At 43.7% G+C, this 15,516-nt stretch overlaps 1 protein-coding gene across 1 annotated transcript in view; it reads left to right on the forward strand.

The window, feature by feature from the left end:
* The window catches only part of LOC104489153 (protein unc-13 homolog B-like), a gene marked incomplete at its 5' end in the record, with an annotated part of 52,349 nt that extends 37,322 nt beyond the window's left edge, over positions 1 to 15,027 (forward strand). The window contains 7 exons of the mRNA XM_010131284.1: positions 1,478 to 1,534; positions 5,931 to 6,011; positions 6,404 to 6,551; positions 9,251 to 9,307; positions 11,778 to 11,870; positions 12,957 to 13,116; positions 14,304 to 15,027. Coding sequence (XP_010129586.1) covers positions 1,478 to 1,534; positions 5,931 to 6,011; positions 6,404 to 6,551; positions 9,251 to 9,307; positions 11,778 to 11,870; positions 12,957 to 13,116; positions 14,304 to 14,589 — 882 coding nt within the window. The remainder of the gene's footprint in view (positions 1 to 1,477; positions 1,535 to 5,930; positions 6,012 to 6,403; positions 6,552 to 9,250; positions 9,308 to 11,777; positions 11,871 to 12,956; positions 13,117 to 14,303) is intronic.
* Positions 15,028 to 15,516: the final 489 nt, after the last annotated feature.

Consider the following 15,516-nt stretch of genomic DNA (forward strand, 5'->3'; position numbering starts at 1 on the left):
GGAAAGAGGGCTGTGAAGAGGAGAAAAGGATTTACTGAAGACCCTTGGGGAAATGTGGTCCTCATGGAGGCAGCATTCCCCAGGTAAGATGAGCTTAATCTTCTCCCAAGTATTTTCCTGAGCAAGAAGACCCTACTGGAAAGTGTCTGTCCCTAGAAGCCTATTTCAGGCATTCAGCTGGGAACATCCCCCAGACACTTCTCAGCTGATAACCTCTGGTGACATTTACACATGCTTTTAACACTAGCCCCTATTGACCAGTTACAAGCCAGGGGAGCCAAAGATCATCTTTGAGAAGGCAGTGCTCCTGACATACCAAAGGCTTTCCTGAGAGAGATAATGGACAGGAGGTTTATCTAGGGAAGAGGGGTCACCTGTAGCTTTGTCTTGGTCCTAAAGATCAAATCTGACTAGCCTGATAGGGCTGAAGTGGAGGACAAAGTTTCATGGTATGACAGAGGCACAGTTCATGGCCAGAATTACAGTAGGCTGGGATTTTATTCCCAGTGGAGTAACAGGCAGTTGTCACTTTTTTTTTTTAAAGAAAAAGGCAAGATTAGGTGAATGAAAAGGAGCAGAGTGGAAGAAAATAAATTCCAGCACACCCAATAAAGCATCTGTGGGAGAAGAGACTGGAGAATTGTCTTGGTTGCTTTTGGCTTTCTCATTAAATTTTGGACTTAATTCTCCAGTCAGAAGGAATATTACACCACAGAGAAATGCTGTGCTGGGGAAAAAAGAAATATCTTTCTTGTAACTATTGCAGAGAAAGTAAGTGAAAATCCGTTATATTAGAGTGTAAGTGACTCAAAGCAAGATTTCCCACCATTGGGATTTATCTTCCCTTTTTTGTTTCTTCATTGGTCATACAGTATCAGTAAACCATAGCGAGTAAGAACAGTCATTGGCCAATCTTTTGACATGTAAAGGTGGTGCTGTAGTATTTACCGGCCCTCGTTTGCGGATCTCTAACCCCAGAACTGCTCAGATTCAGTTTTGTTTCTGGTCTGTTTGGGCTGTACTTAATAGGAGTTGTGTTATACAACAAGTTATATACAAGTGAGTTAAACATCAGTTGTGTTACCTTTGACTTTGCCTGGTGTTATGCTGCCTTCATCTCTGTTTGATTTGAAATCTAAAGGAGCTCTTGGAGACAAAGCCAGAGCACTGCCTTCTCCCCCAGCCTGTGCAATCCTTTTGAAGGTGCATCCTGTTTAAATGGGTGGGTGCTGTTAGCAAGAGTGAACAGCGTGTTGTGCTCTGAAATAGCTCTAGATGTGGTATCCCCAGAAATGCCAGGTTTTATATACTAGATAATCAACTGGCAAGGAGTCGAGTTGCTGTGGCTGGCCTTGGGGCAGTTTCATGAAGTTCTGGCTGTGAACTGACTTGACTTGCTCAAAGGACAAACATGCAAAGGTTGTTTATAATCTTTTTTCCCTACTCTCCTTTCTTTTCTAACTTCTTGCAATCATAGGGGACACAGTTGATTTTCAGTGCTGCTAAGGAACTGGGACACTTGTCAAAGTTGAAGGTATTGTCCTGCATGGCTTGTGTTAATGTCTGTGCGTGGAAGTGTAGTAGTATGTAGCATGTCTTCCAGTGGTTTGCTGCTGAATGCAGTTACGGAGAAATGCTTTTTAAATGCATTAAATGTGCTTTTAAATGCATTCTGGTAACATTAGTATCGTGTTTAACTGTTACATTATGTTGTGTGTTTAATCATGAAAGTGGTTTCTCTCTGCTGTAGATACAGCGATCAGTTTGGTGTATCAATTTAAAATGAGAGAGGTAGAGTTCTCAATATCTGGCTGGTTCCTCTGTATCCTCATGTATAAAAGGGAAATCCTGACAGTGAGATATTGGTTGGAAAGATGATCGTGGTAGCTATTGATGAATAAATGTGAAATGCTACAAAAATAACTGGTGCTTATGGGGAAGAGAGCCTGTGTCTGTAAATTCTTCTGCGTGGGCTCTCTTTACAGGCAAGCTGGCATTTAGCACGAAGTCTCTGTTGATGTGTTTTGACAGTGCATGATGTGACAGTGCATGACATGAGCATTACTAAGTGCATGCCACCTCATCATAAGCCAATCAAGCATTAATTCACTGGTCACGACAGGAACGGTATGAAAATAGTGATGCCGTACAACATTCGAATTGCACCTTGCTGTGGTTTGACTTGTGCTGCAAAACAGGTATTGTGCCAGAGGTCGTCTAAATCTGAAGCGTCAGTGCACAAAGTGGGCTGCAAGGAAGACGGAGCTGGACGTGATCTCTGTCTCAGAGCGTGATCAGCAAAATCTTCTCACAGCAAAGGGCATTCTCCTAAGTGATTAGTGCAATTTCAAAATGCATTTGTCCTTTTTTTTTTTGTCTTACCCACTGATTATACAGTCTTCCATCTCCCTCGCCCAGCAGATAAGTTTTACATACACAGCCAGGACGGCACACAATTCCTTTAAGGATGTGCTTATTAGTAATCCTAGTAAGTGATCTGGCCATGCAGGTGTGTCATTAGGTGCACACGCTTTTCTCCAGCTGCGTTTTGAGCAGTTAACAGTGACATAACATAAACCGTCAAGGGAATAGCTGTCACTAGTGCTGGGGGACAGCCTATGCGCTCCCACAGTCAGACTGTCCTCCCTGGTGACGTCATGGCTCCCAAGGACTGCACCATCTCTCCTGCTTCCTACACTTACAGCTTTGTAGCCAGCCTGGGAGGGTGGGAGCTAAAACACAGCCTCCAGATGTGACTCCTTTCCCGTACGTATCCCCTTCCCCTTTCAAAAACATCACCAAGAACCCAGCATTTGGAGGAGGAGGAGCCATCCCTGCCTTTTGCATAGGCTCCTGGTGTCAAAGGGGGAGAGCTCTGAATCTGCTCTGTTTCTCCTCCCAGGTCACAAGGACGAGTTTGTGCGCAGACAGTTGCGAGTTCCTGTGGCTAAACTGCATTCTTGGGCATAGCCAGTGACATTCACTGTCACCTTTTTAATTCTGCTGCAATTTCTCATTGCTGAAAACTCTTAATGTATAGAAGGTTCCTTTTGCCAGCAGTGAGTTGGAAGCTTTGCTGGTTTCCATTCACACTGGTCAGATGAAGGCCATCCCTCAGCAGCGGCCTGTCTGTGGTTCACTTACTGTAAAATTTGACTTTGGTAGCTCTGGACTGTATTTTTAGGAATGCGTGTAACGGCGCAGGTCAGGCAAACCCTGGTGTGTATTCAAACCTTTATTTGCACATCCACATTTAGGACTGCGGCAGCACAGGTACACAGGATTTTATGTGCAGCCAGAGAGCCGTACACGTGTGAAAACACTCTACCACCTGCATTCTGGGGACCTTTAGTTCAGGCAGATGGTGTGAACTGACGTTGTGTTCAGAAATTTCCAGGAGAGTAAAGGTGTTACAAGAGTGTAAGTTGTTTGGGTCTGTGGAAGATGCAGCGTTTTTTGTTCTGTTTTTGCAGGCGTCTGCAAGCTAACAGGGAAGGCATGAGTAAATGGCTCTTCAGAGCCCCTCTCCTGTGCATTTTGCAGTTCCACTAAAAACTTGGGAAAATTATGGGATGGATTTTAAGTCCTATTTGTCTTAAATAGAACAGGGGAAACAGAGCCCTCATGAAATGGATAACTCAGCTGAAAACTGAGACTGACAGACCTGACAAGCACAGGCTCTCATCCTGATGACAAATCAATTTCACAGTGTATTTTAAAATGCTCAGAAAACTAACCATGAACCTGGCACCTTGGTGCCTCGTATCTGCCTCCCATTTATTATCGAACTCCTTTTGCTTGGTTTGCTTAATAGCCAGCAGCCAGAACAGGGAGGAGCAGCCTCCTCTCCCTTGTGCTGCCCCAGGGTAACCAGCTGAGCTCTGACCACAGTGGTTCTGAGACTGTCTGTGGAGAACACAAGGATGAGTATGAGAGACCAAGAAAAGACTTTTAAAAATTTTTTATTTTTTTTTTACTTCTTCTGCTTGAAGTTGCATAATTATTTGATGTGAGTATTTGTGGCTTGCTCCTGTGGCAATCTGGGAAGTGCAGGGTGGCACTCTGTGCCGTCCTTTATGGGAACAGTGTGGGATTTGCAGAGGGCAGGTGTGCAGAGGAATGACAGTCATGGGCTCCTCTGTGTGTAGGTGCAAGCGTTACCAGTCCAGTCACTGGCTTATTTTTACACAATGTGTTGAAGTAAATGGCACTGGGAAACTCTCTTAGAAAGCAGTGACAAGGGGACTGTCAGGGTGGCCACTCAGAGTGGGGCTGAACGAGCTCCTTAGGTGATTAAGGGAAAAATGCTGACCACCAGGTTTCTGTTGCAGTGTGGGGAATACGTCAGGCAGATCTAGAAAGTCATTTCAACAGACAGGAAAGTCACTCTGCCTTGGGGACACGGCTACCCTGACTAAACTGGCCTCTCCCATGAGCATGGCCTTGGCCCCTGGCTGATTGTGCACTTAATCTGACTGTCAGAGAGAGAAAAGTATGTTTTATTCTCTGTGTACTGAAGTGTGAAGCCACATCATCTTCAATTGAATTACTCCAACCTCGTGATGAAGAGGGAGGAGAGCTATTGTTCCCCTAAGAAGAGCAACAGAAGATACATTGCAGCTTACACTGCCATTGCCCATAGGTCCCCTGACCAGGAGCATCCTGTGTGGGGAAAGAAGCAGGTTGAGATATGTCTCTAGTACTTGAGAAAGCACAGTGCAAACTTGTCTGAGGTACTGCTGACTTGAGAGGCATCTTCTTTACAGTTTAACGCAGCACTTCTCAGAGGTGCTAGTTAGATGTCTGTGAGAAGCACGGCAAATGCCTAGCACTGCACCTAGACTGCGGTGAGCCTCATCTCCATCAGGCAGGCAGTGGATTGTGGTGGGTGATGAGTGGAACAGCACCAGACAATGTGAAAGATCATCAGACTGCAAGATAGCCAGCAGGTTTATCAGTGTGAGACGCACGCATCGTAGTGATGCCACGCACTAGGTATGCTTTACCCAAAGACAGTTCAGTAGATGTGTCTCCTGGAAAATGTCTCCTATCAGAGGCTATGGCACGTTTAAGATAGGGATAAGTATCCTTTGTCTGATTTGTCTGCATCTTTTTCATGAACACTTCAGCACCCAGGCTGCAGTCAACTGGCCTGACCCTCCAGCAGCTCAGACTGTTAGGATTTGGGCTCGTGCAAAGCTTTGACTTCCTAAAACATACCATTTCCCCCAGAAATCTAGACTAAGCATCAGAGAGAAAGAGCTTAGTAAAGTACCTGGCACATCCTTGTAGCCAGGCAGGAGTCTAAGAGCGATACATTCCCACTGCAGGGAAGGGAACCCCTTCCCAAGGGATTTCTGGCTCTTTGCTACTAGAGATGGTGTGTCTTAATGGGAACAACAACTACTAGCAAAGGTGTTTTCTAGAACTTGGTGTTTGGTTGGTTAGTTTTGTTCTTCTACACCATCAATGGTGTGATGCATTAGTGACCTTTGTAGATGGAAGAAGTTAAAAAATCCACAAACAGCATATAAACCCAATTTGCCCAATATCCGGTTCTCAGAATTCCTTGGTTTAGGTCGTGTTTTGAGAGTTTTATTGTGGCTGCTCCAGAATGACGGGGATAGCAAGCAGACACCTGTTTGGGTTTTCTGAGAGACAAACTGTGACTTGAAACTGGACAGAGATAAGTGACAATTTATTTCCTTTTTTCTCTTCTATGCCTGCCAGAACAGAGGAATTGGGTTTATTTTCAAGTTAAGCTGTAATAAATGACTCTGAGAGACTCCATTAAGCACTCCTTAAACAGCTGAAGTAATGCTGTGACCCTGTAGCCGCAGCATGAATCCAGAAAAAGTGATGATAGTGGGAACTCCTTCTCCTTTAGTCTCTGACAGCATATTCATGTCAAATAAAATGGTTGTTTGCAGGATCATATGGTGAGAGAAGAAACTAGGAGTCTCACTCCAAAGCAGTGTGCTGTTTTGGATCTGGCACTGGATACGATCAAAGTAAGTGATGCTATTTCTGGCTCTGTCGTTCTCTTGCTCCATCCCCAAATACTATTTGGGAGGGTAGTGCCTGTCCCAGTTCAGGAGACGGCAGGAGTCTGTTGCTGTTGTTACAGCTATAAAGGCACTGAGTGATACTGCCGTGGTCATGTAAACCTGAATAGGTTTGGGTGACTGGCATGTGCAGGGAGCCAGCATATTTATATTTAAATACTTCTGAAAAGGAAAGCCTTGAGCAGTTGCTAGCAGTTGATATAAGAGCTGAATTTCCAGTACAGAAGCTATTTTGTGAATTTTTCCAGCTCTTCCCCATGCACACACACAATAGCACGTAAATGTTGGTTGCTGGTTGCAATTCTTCCTCTGTTTTTCATGTTTCTTTTTGCTTCTAGCAATATTTCCACGCTGGTGGGAATGGTCTGAAGAAAACCTTCTTGGAGAAGAGTCCGGACCTGCAGTCACTTCGATATGCGCTCTCTCTCTACACTCAGACCACAGACACTCTCATCAAAACCTTTGTCCAGACTCAGACAGCTCAGGGTAAGGCTCTTTTGTGTGGTTGGTAACGTTGAATGGAGGTATCTGTTCTGTTCATAATTACTGTGTCTTGTACTGCCAGTTTGTAGAGAGGTGTTGGCAGTAACGTTTCTCAAAATATGACAGTTCAGAGCTTTTGAAACTGGAAAGGAGGGAAAGGGGGTTATTTCCCACTCAGCATGTACATTTCGAGAGAGCAGAAATATGTGAAACATAAGGCCTTGGGTGTTTGTGGTCTTTTTTTCGGCAATCCTCACTTAACAGTCACGTTTCATGAATCAGTGTGGGTGGGTGACTTCACTGAAATTTGAAGTTACGGTACTGAGACTTACACGGTGGTGCGAGAGACCATTTCAGCAAGACACAACCACAGAAACTAGTTGGTGCCTGTGTCACAGGCCATCTGCCAGCAACCCATGTAGTCCTGACGAAGGCTGATTGACAGCAACGTGATGAGTAATGGAGCTACATGTTGCTTGTAAAGGGAGAAGTCTCTTAGGAGAGCCACGAAAGCACTGTTTTGTCTGCAGCCAATACAGTACATGTGCGAGCTAGGTGATTACAAATCACCACAGTGTGTTCAACGTATTAGTAAGCTGCTGGGATGGGTCACTGGAGTTCTTTGGTAGCTCTCTGGGAAGGTCCAACAGCAGTGCTATTTCCTCGATTTAGAAGGGGTAAGCAGTTAATTGTCTCTGTCTTTCACTGCTGTCATATAAACATCTCCAGATTGTTGTACCGAATAATTTGGTGTCTAGTCAGGGACCTTTGCTGGCTGAATATGAATCTGACTGATCTCAGGAAGAGGAAACAGATGTTGTTAGAGGTTGGGTCAAAACTGAAACCAATGCTTTAAGTTTTCAGGCTGTTTAAACCCAAGCCTTGTCATTGGGCTAAGACATCTCAGCAGCAGAAGTCATACAACTCCATGGGGGTGTCTTTCTACTATCTTTTTGCTTGGAGTCCTTTTTCCTTTAATCTTTCCAAGCCTATGAGAGCCGGTGACCCAACAGACTGTACTAACTGTCACATGGAGCCCTGAAATTAAGGGGAAGGCGCTCCCTAGCCAACACACTTTTCCCTCGTATACAAATGAGACTGCTTGATACTGGCATTCCCCAACCAGAGGAGAAAATACTAAGAATTCCTGAGCAAAACAAGGTTTGTTTTTAAAATGACATGCTGAGCGTAGTTTGGGGGGACTGAATCATCCATGCCTTTAGCAGCACAATATATTCATGCTTAGGTTGAATCATACTGCCTTAAAACACTGAAGTTAGAGTCAGTACCTGCATTTGAGAGAGTTGTCCTATAGCTGTGTCCCAGCAGAACAACAATGACATCCAGTGGCCAGACAGGCCAAAGACTACTCATCCACAAGGGACTCTAGGAACTCCATTAGAGCTACACAAAACACTTTTTAACGGGGAACTTGTGTGCACAGTGTGTTTTAGTCTTTCCTGCTCTGTGGCAAATGTTTCCCTTTACATATCCAGACCATGAATTGAGGCTAGTTTTTAACGAGCATCCTATTATGTTGTCATGAGGAGCCAAGATATATGGATGTGTGCAGCACTACTGTTCTACACTCCGTGCTATAGTCAGGTGTGTTTAAAATAAGGGCAAGAAATTGCAGTTGCAAAGTGGCAGATTCAAAGTTGACACGAGGAAGCATCTTCATGCAATGCAGGATTTGACTAAAACTCCACTGTGGGTGAGTGTTTACAGATACACAAAGATAACTGAACATGATCTAAGAGCAGGAGGAATAAACAGGGTTGCCACAAAAGCAGGCCAGGAAGAGGTGTTTTTGTTTTTTAAGGCAGCTTAGAAATAATGAAGCTCTAGCTTTAGGCTATAAGATGCACCCGTTACCAGGTCATCAATTATATCTCATAGCTGACTGACAACAGTTCTTTGTGGGTGGTCTGAGCCATTTTAGGAGACTAAAGTGGCAGACCATTGAGCTGGTCCAAATCAGCACCTTCTACATTAGCAGGCTGGAGAGTTGTGGAACCTGTTTGAGGAACAAAAGACTTGAGCTACACCACCTGATATGGGTAGGATCAATGATGAATATCTCTGAGAAAGCCAGGACTTGCTCCTGGGATTGAGGCTAGAAAAGGCTATTGCTTGCATACACTTCTCAGTAACCCCGGTTGGCGATGGGAGTGGAGATCTGCAAATGCATTGGAGGAACAGAAGGGACACCGCTAGTATTTACAGCTGACATCTGCTTTCCAGAGCTCTCTGACTGATGCTTCCCTTCACATGAGTCAAGCTTCTTATAGGCCCATGGGAGGAAATGGCTGCATGCAGAACTACTTAAATACTGACTCTTACTTACTGCCTAATGGTTGCATCTTCCAGTTTGTGAGTTGTCTGTTGCCTTCGTTTTCTTACTGAGCAGGCTTCTATAGCACTATGTCTTTGAATGTTTGCTCTGCAAAGTTGGATCAGGGCTTTCAGTTCAGTTATGCAGCACAAAGCCTCTTGTTGTTTGAACCCAGACAATCCCTTACTCGCAGACAGCCTTGCTCTCCAAAGCCTGTGTTGGTGCTGAAGACCTAAAAGGATGTTTTATCTGTTGTGAGCTAGAATATTTATCTTGTGTTTATTTAAGTACACCACTAATTGGACTGTAATTCATACTGTTCTCTCTTTACCCTGCTTGCTTCTTGCCTTTTGAATTCATGTCTCAGTGCATGATGGGAAAGGTATTAGGTTTACCGCTAATGAAGACGTTCTTCCTGATAAGGGTATGTTCAAGACTAATGTTGTTACCATAACAACATTAGCCAACTGCCTTGCTGTTGAAGTCATCTTGCCCATGCTCGGAAACATCGTCCAGAGAGCCGTTCCCTGTAGCTCCCTGTAGAAGTGAACTTTCACCGAATGCTTGCATCCCACAGACACAGCCACGAGTTGTGTGATTTAGAAGTGCCTGAGAGCCTGTTCCAAGCTTGAGATTTATTCGTGGGATATGAAAGCTGTCTCAGATCGATTGTTTTTTGAGAGATGCTGTGGACTTGTTCCCCTTCCCTTTACCATGGGCTGTGAATTGCTGTTTCAAGTCCTAGACTTGCATGCATATGGTCTGCCGAGACAGGCTGCTGTAATACCTGGTAATGTCTGATATGGCCAAGCTTGAACCATCTGGCTTGAAAGGGGTAGCTACAAGCCTGGGAGAGCCCTAAAAAATTAAGTCTTGTTGTGTTTCATCTCTCAATTTATTTTTTTCTGTCCAAAGTCTTTTGTTATCTTAGGTGAAATAATCTGTAACTTACTGCACGAGCTCAGTTCTGCAGTTTCACCTTCCAGTACCACAATACCAATGAGACTTTCATGTCAAGATTTAAATCTGCTTCTCACCAAACGTACAAGCATGCGTATGCATGCAGTTGTACATGCTCAGAACATTTTTCACTGGCCGTCCACAAAATGGTTTTTTGTCTCTGAACGTTTCAGTTAATAGAACAAGAATTTTGAGTGAAAAGAAAAGAACAGAGGTAGAAAATAAAGAAACCTAATGGAATAATTCCGCTGTCGTTCCTCGAAACATCAGTGTCTCCTTTACAACCTCTTAATTACACCACAGTAGAATGAAGACCTGAGCAGTGGCTGATGTTTCTGCAGGTGTGGCTTGATAAAGTTGTTATATATTCTTGGTAATCTTGCCTGTTCCCATGGAAAATGCCAATGGTGTGACAGACCCACACCATCAGATGGGTCTGGTCAATAATTAAGCCCACCAATTTTGAGGCTTTGTGCTTATACACAGACAAAATGAACACTGCCCTTCTAAGCAGGGAGAATACAGCACATCACGTACAATCACGTACAAATGTTACAGACTAGAGGGTGTTTATTGTACTCGGGTCAAGAATCTACCCTGAGATGATAATTTGAGGTTGTGTTTTGTTTGCTCAGGTGCTTTTACTCGTGTATAAATGTGACTTTCATGCCTACAGTTCTGTGCCATGTAATTCTCTTCAGAGAATTGCACAGATTAGCTCTCAACCTCTTGGTTTTTAAATGAGTGGTTTTTCTGCCCGCAGACCGTTCTTGTGAAGGTTGACGTGTTAGATCTAATCAAAATGTTTGTTTAATGATATCCTTCGAGCTCCTTACCTTGATTTTCAAATACACCAATTTTTTCACTTAGTAATGTGTCTTAGCCTCAGAATTGACAAAATAACACCACTGTTCGTAGGTGCTCAATTACCCTGTAGGTATCCCAATTACAACAGTATTGCTAATTGTCAGCCTGAGGTCAGGCAGTTACCAAAGAGAGAGTAAAATCAATCCCACTGTCTTACCGAAGACTTCATTTTCATTTCGCAGAGCAGTCATCTTCTGTAATTTACATGACATCTTGACTTTCCTACACAGAAACATGATATTTTCCTCATGTTGCATGATAATCATGATTAAAAGTTAAAAGAGTTAGAAACATCATGATACATGAATTGTAAAGTTCATGAGATCTTCTCCCTCTGTTACAACACATTATCTTTTCCTCCGTGGATCTACATCTTGTTTTCTCCCTGGCCAATTGATGAAGGGAAATAAGTATGCAACTCGTGGGTGCTTCTCTCTCATCATTTTTCGGGCATAAAAGTGAAGGGGTTCTCGTTATCCTCCAAAGGGAAGCAGATGGGCAGTCAGGATGAGAACTTCTGTCTGATATATTACATGAAAAAAGGTTCTTGGAAGGTGAGACTGCACTATAGCTCTGTGCAAATCATTAACGCCTTTGTCTTACTTTTCCTAAACTTCCTCTCTGATGTGTTTTGTTTTGTTTTGTTTTGTTGGGGTTTTTTTTACCTCCCTTCTTCCCTGAGCTGACAGGAATGCTGATGCCCATCACTGGAATGCTGCATGCACACAAAATAGCTTGTCAGGAACCTTTGAGAAAACCTTGCTCTCTGTGAGGGTCCATTGTTGAGCTTTGGGTCCTTTAAATTTTTTCAAAATTCTTAATAATATTCTCAACAGGATGTAATCTTCGTGGTGGACTGCAAAAAATGTTAGTGTTCATGCGTGTTGGGCATGCAAGCCTGATGTTATCTTGCATTAACATTACGTTGTCAATGTTGACTGAAAAGCTGGCTGTGGAAGGTGTACTGTGAGAACGCTGTATTCTCCTGCTGAGGCCATAAACCAAAGACGTGTGCCAATAAACAGTAATCGATATGTGCGTGGGGGGTGTCAATTCTCTTCCAACAGGCTCTGGTGTGGATGATCCTGTGGGTGAAGTGTCCATACAGATTGATCTGTATACTCATCCCGGAACTGGTGAACACAAGGTCACAGTGAAAGGTATGGCGCAGCATGTGTTACCGCTCAGACTCTGTGACTGTGGAGGCAAATCTCCAGTTGGCAGTCACTATACTTCTGTGTTAGCTCATGGGATGGGAATCCAGAATTGTTTTTCTGTTTCACATCAGGAACACGTAGAGAAACAGCAAATGAGCTTGTCCAGCCAGTGACACGCCAGTGTACAGTCCTGTTGTTTATTGGCAATGATATATGAAGCAAACAAAAATCGGATGATGGCTCTCGCCAGGCGCCACAGCTCAGAACAGGGCAGCGTGACAGGGTGATGTTGCGAAATAGCTCAGTGTAAACCAAGACATTGCAGAGCAAGATCAGAGGCTCCTCTCCCCCGTTCTGAAGGCCTCGTTGGTCCCTAAAGAGCTGCTCTGAAAATAACCAAAGCAGTGATTCATCCCAGGCTTCCTCTTCCTCCTTCGTCTCCTTTGCTTGAATATGGCATATTTAACTACTTCAATTTCCTATAAAGTTTTATATAAACAGCTCTTCAGAATTCTCTTTTGGCTAAAGCTACACTGCAATGCAAAAAATTATTTTCAGAACTATTTCCTGTGCTTCAGTCTGTTCCCTGCAGTGACCTGGGAGAGAATGAGTATTAAAGAGCAAGTCGTTCTGGGTTCTGGAACCACCCACAGCCCATGGGCTTTGTTTGTTTTACCTGCAGTCTCATTTTCCTTTTCAGCAGAAACCTTAACATCGGTCCCCAAAACACCCCTTATTTTTATCTCATCTCTCACATGATGTACATGTAAGAACTGAACTGGCAGGGCAGCCTGCCTGGAGCTGGAGGAATGACTGCTTTGTGGACTAATTTCTTGACTATGCATGTGGCAAAAGCTAAGTGCTGTCCAAGCATGAAAATCTCTTTGCAGAACTTAAACTAGAGTAAAAAAGCATTATCGTTGTATCACAAAAATGCCCTGCCCATGTGTGTCAGGACACCGCCATGTTTTGAGTTGACCTTTGTCCTCTGAATCAAGAAACTGAAAGTGGAGCAGAGCGGAAAGGTGTCCAGAGCAATGGGAACAAATGAGCGTTTACTGTAAAACACATTGTGACTCTCTTTTGCAGTTGTGGCAGCCAACGACCTGAAGTGGCAAACATCTGGCATGTTCCGTCCATTCGTTGAAATCACCATGATTGGGCCCCATCAGAGTGACAAGAAGAGAAAGTTCACAACCAAGTCAAAAAGCAACAACTGGGCTCCCAAATACAATGAAACTTTTCACTTGTAAGTTTGAAAAATAGCCTGGGAATCTGACGTGGCAAACGCTGATCCAGAGAACAGGCAGGGTTTTCCAGTGTCCGCAAACAGTCTGCTCAGGGCCCCAAGGACTACATGAACAAGTAGCTTTGGCCCAATCTGTGGTGCCTTGGCAGGAAAAGCTGGATTATTGGAGTTTTTGCTGTGGGTGGGATGATGAGGTCTGTTCCATACCGGCAGTGTCCTTTGGATGCCTTATGAAACACGTTGTGTCCTGTGAAGATATTTTACTGTGCTCCATTGTTTAATGGACTCTGATTGGTGGAGTTGAGGCTAAAAGCTCATTATGCGTTTCTAGTTCTTTTAGTCTTAATACGTGTTTTTATCCCAACTTGACCTGTGGGACATGCTTTCTGAATTTGTTTCCAAGGCTACAGCCCTGGGAACTGGTAGTGAGTTTCACTGCTCAAATCGCTGTCTTTCCCAACGCTGAGTATTGATCTTCTCTTATTTGACTTTCGTTGTTATAAAGGCATTTTCTTTCCTGGAAGGCTCAACAAAGGGAGCTATGGACTAATGCTCACTAAGCTGTGCAGTAAGAATCAGAGGAGAAGAGAGATCCAGTAAAAGACTGTAAATATGTTAGGGGAGAGGGACCATCCATATAATTTCTCTCTGATGTGAGGAAAGTCAGGCTTCCTCTAAGTGAAGAGATTTCTTTTTTCCCCCTTTTTCTTTGTAATTTATTCTTTTAATTTTATAAACATAATAAAGATTGGGAATGTGTTTTTTATTAGCTTTTGCTTTAATGGAAGAATCTGAATCTTTAACAAAGACTTCATCTAATTAAAATATTAATTACCAAAATGCAGCAGCCCTTAGGAGAAGCAGAAATGTTTAAAGAGTTGAAAATCTATTGGCAAGGCTGTAATGTTCTCTGCTCCTCTCGTTTCACAGTTTAACACACACACACACTCAAAAGGCAGCTTGATAAAGCTGTTCTTTTTTTCTTTCTAAGTGGCCAGGTTGTCTTTATCGGCTTTATGGGCCAGAGTGCCCGTACACCATAGGTTTTACTTCCCCTTCTCTCACCAGGATTTTCTGTAGAAAGGGCTTTTCTGTGGCTCACCAAAGCACTCCAGTCAGCTGCTTGATTTCGCAGAGGAATTTATACATTCTGAGAAACTGTAAATAAACTTGAATGTGTTTTTCAGCATACTGGGCAATGAAGACGGCCCTGATGCCTACGAGCTCCAAGTCTGCGTGAAGGATTACTGCTTTGCTCGGGAGGACCGAGTGCTGGGGATAGCAGTGATGCAGCTCAGAGACATAGCAGACAAAGGAAGCTGTGCTTGCTGGTGCCCCCTCGGGCGCAGGATTCACATGGATGAGACTGGGCTAACAGTCCTGAGGATTCTCTCTCAAAGAACCAATGATGAAGTTGCCAGAGAATTTGTAAAGTTGAAATCTGAGTCCCGCTCCACGGAGGAAGGCACCTGAGCTTAGCTGTGTGATGTTCCCTTTTCTCTTCTGCCTTGTGCCAATATGTGCAAGTGTTCAACAATTCTCTTTTATTAATTACAAAAGGTTTTTTCATGTTGTCTTTGTCAGCTCCAATAGCGCACGTGTGCTGTACAAGAAACAAATCCATCAATCCGATGTGAATTATTTATTTTTTAGTAGCTGGGTAAGACATCATAGAGAATGAGACAATCTCTTCTTGTCTAAGATGCAAATTCTGCTTTGCGTATATAAGTTATTTTATATTGGAGGCTGGATATGCTGGGTTTTGTTGATATGCAGCACTGTGATTTTATCCTCTGAAGTTGGCAGGCATTAAAAAGGTTCTACGTAATCACGCTATGATACAACACATAATTGTGTGGAAATTGGGAGAAGAAAATTGATTTGGGGTTTTGGCAAAGCACAGTTATCTCTCATTGAATTCACGTACTGTGGAGCTGCCAGGGGATATTTTGGCACAGATTATACCAATGTCCCTATGTGATATGCAGACACCTCAATGGCTGCTTAACAAAGTAGTTGCAAACTGCTCTGAAGATGCTCACAGAATGAATGTCTGACCATGGACGTTCTGCTGTGAGCACAGGCGAGAGCAGCGGGCCAAGTGCAGGGGGGCCTAAGATCTCATAGCCAAAAGCTGTAGAGGCAGCACACCAGGAGCAGGCTGCAGCTGCCCTGCCGTTGTAATTAGGTGATGTGTCTTGGAGAATATAAATCCCCACGTGCTGCTGGGAGTCTGGCATCAGCACAGGGGTGCTGTAAGCTGCTGAACTCCACAAGTCTCACTTCGGCTACCGTGACTGACACGGTGAGGAAGGGAACAACATTAGAGCCGTGACAAGTAACATGGCTGCTGTGTACTTTTCCACTTCAATATTCCTTTGTTAGTTTTTTGACATAGAA

Source organism: Buceros rhinoceros, unplaced genomic scaffold, assembly GCF_000710305.1.
Source record: "Buceros rhinoceros silvestris isolate BGI_N320 unplaced genomic scaffold, ASM71030v1 scaffold960, whole genome shotgun sequence".
NCBI lineage: Eukaryota > Metazoa > Chordata > Aves > Bucerotiformes > Bucerotidae > Buceros > Buceros rhinoceros.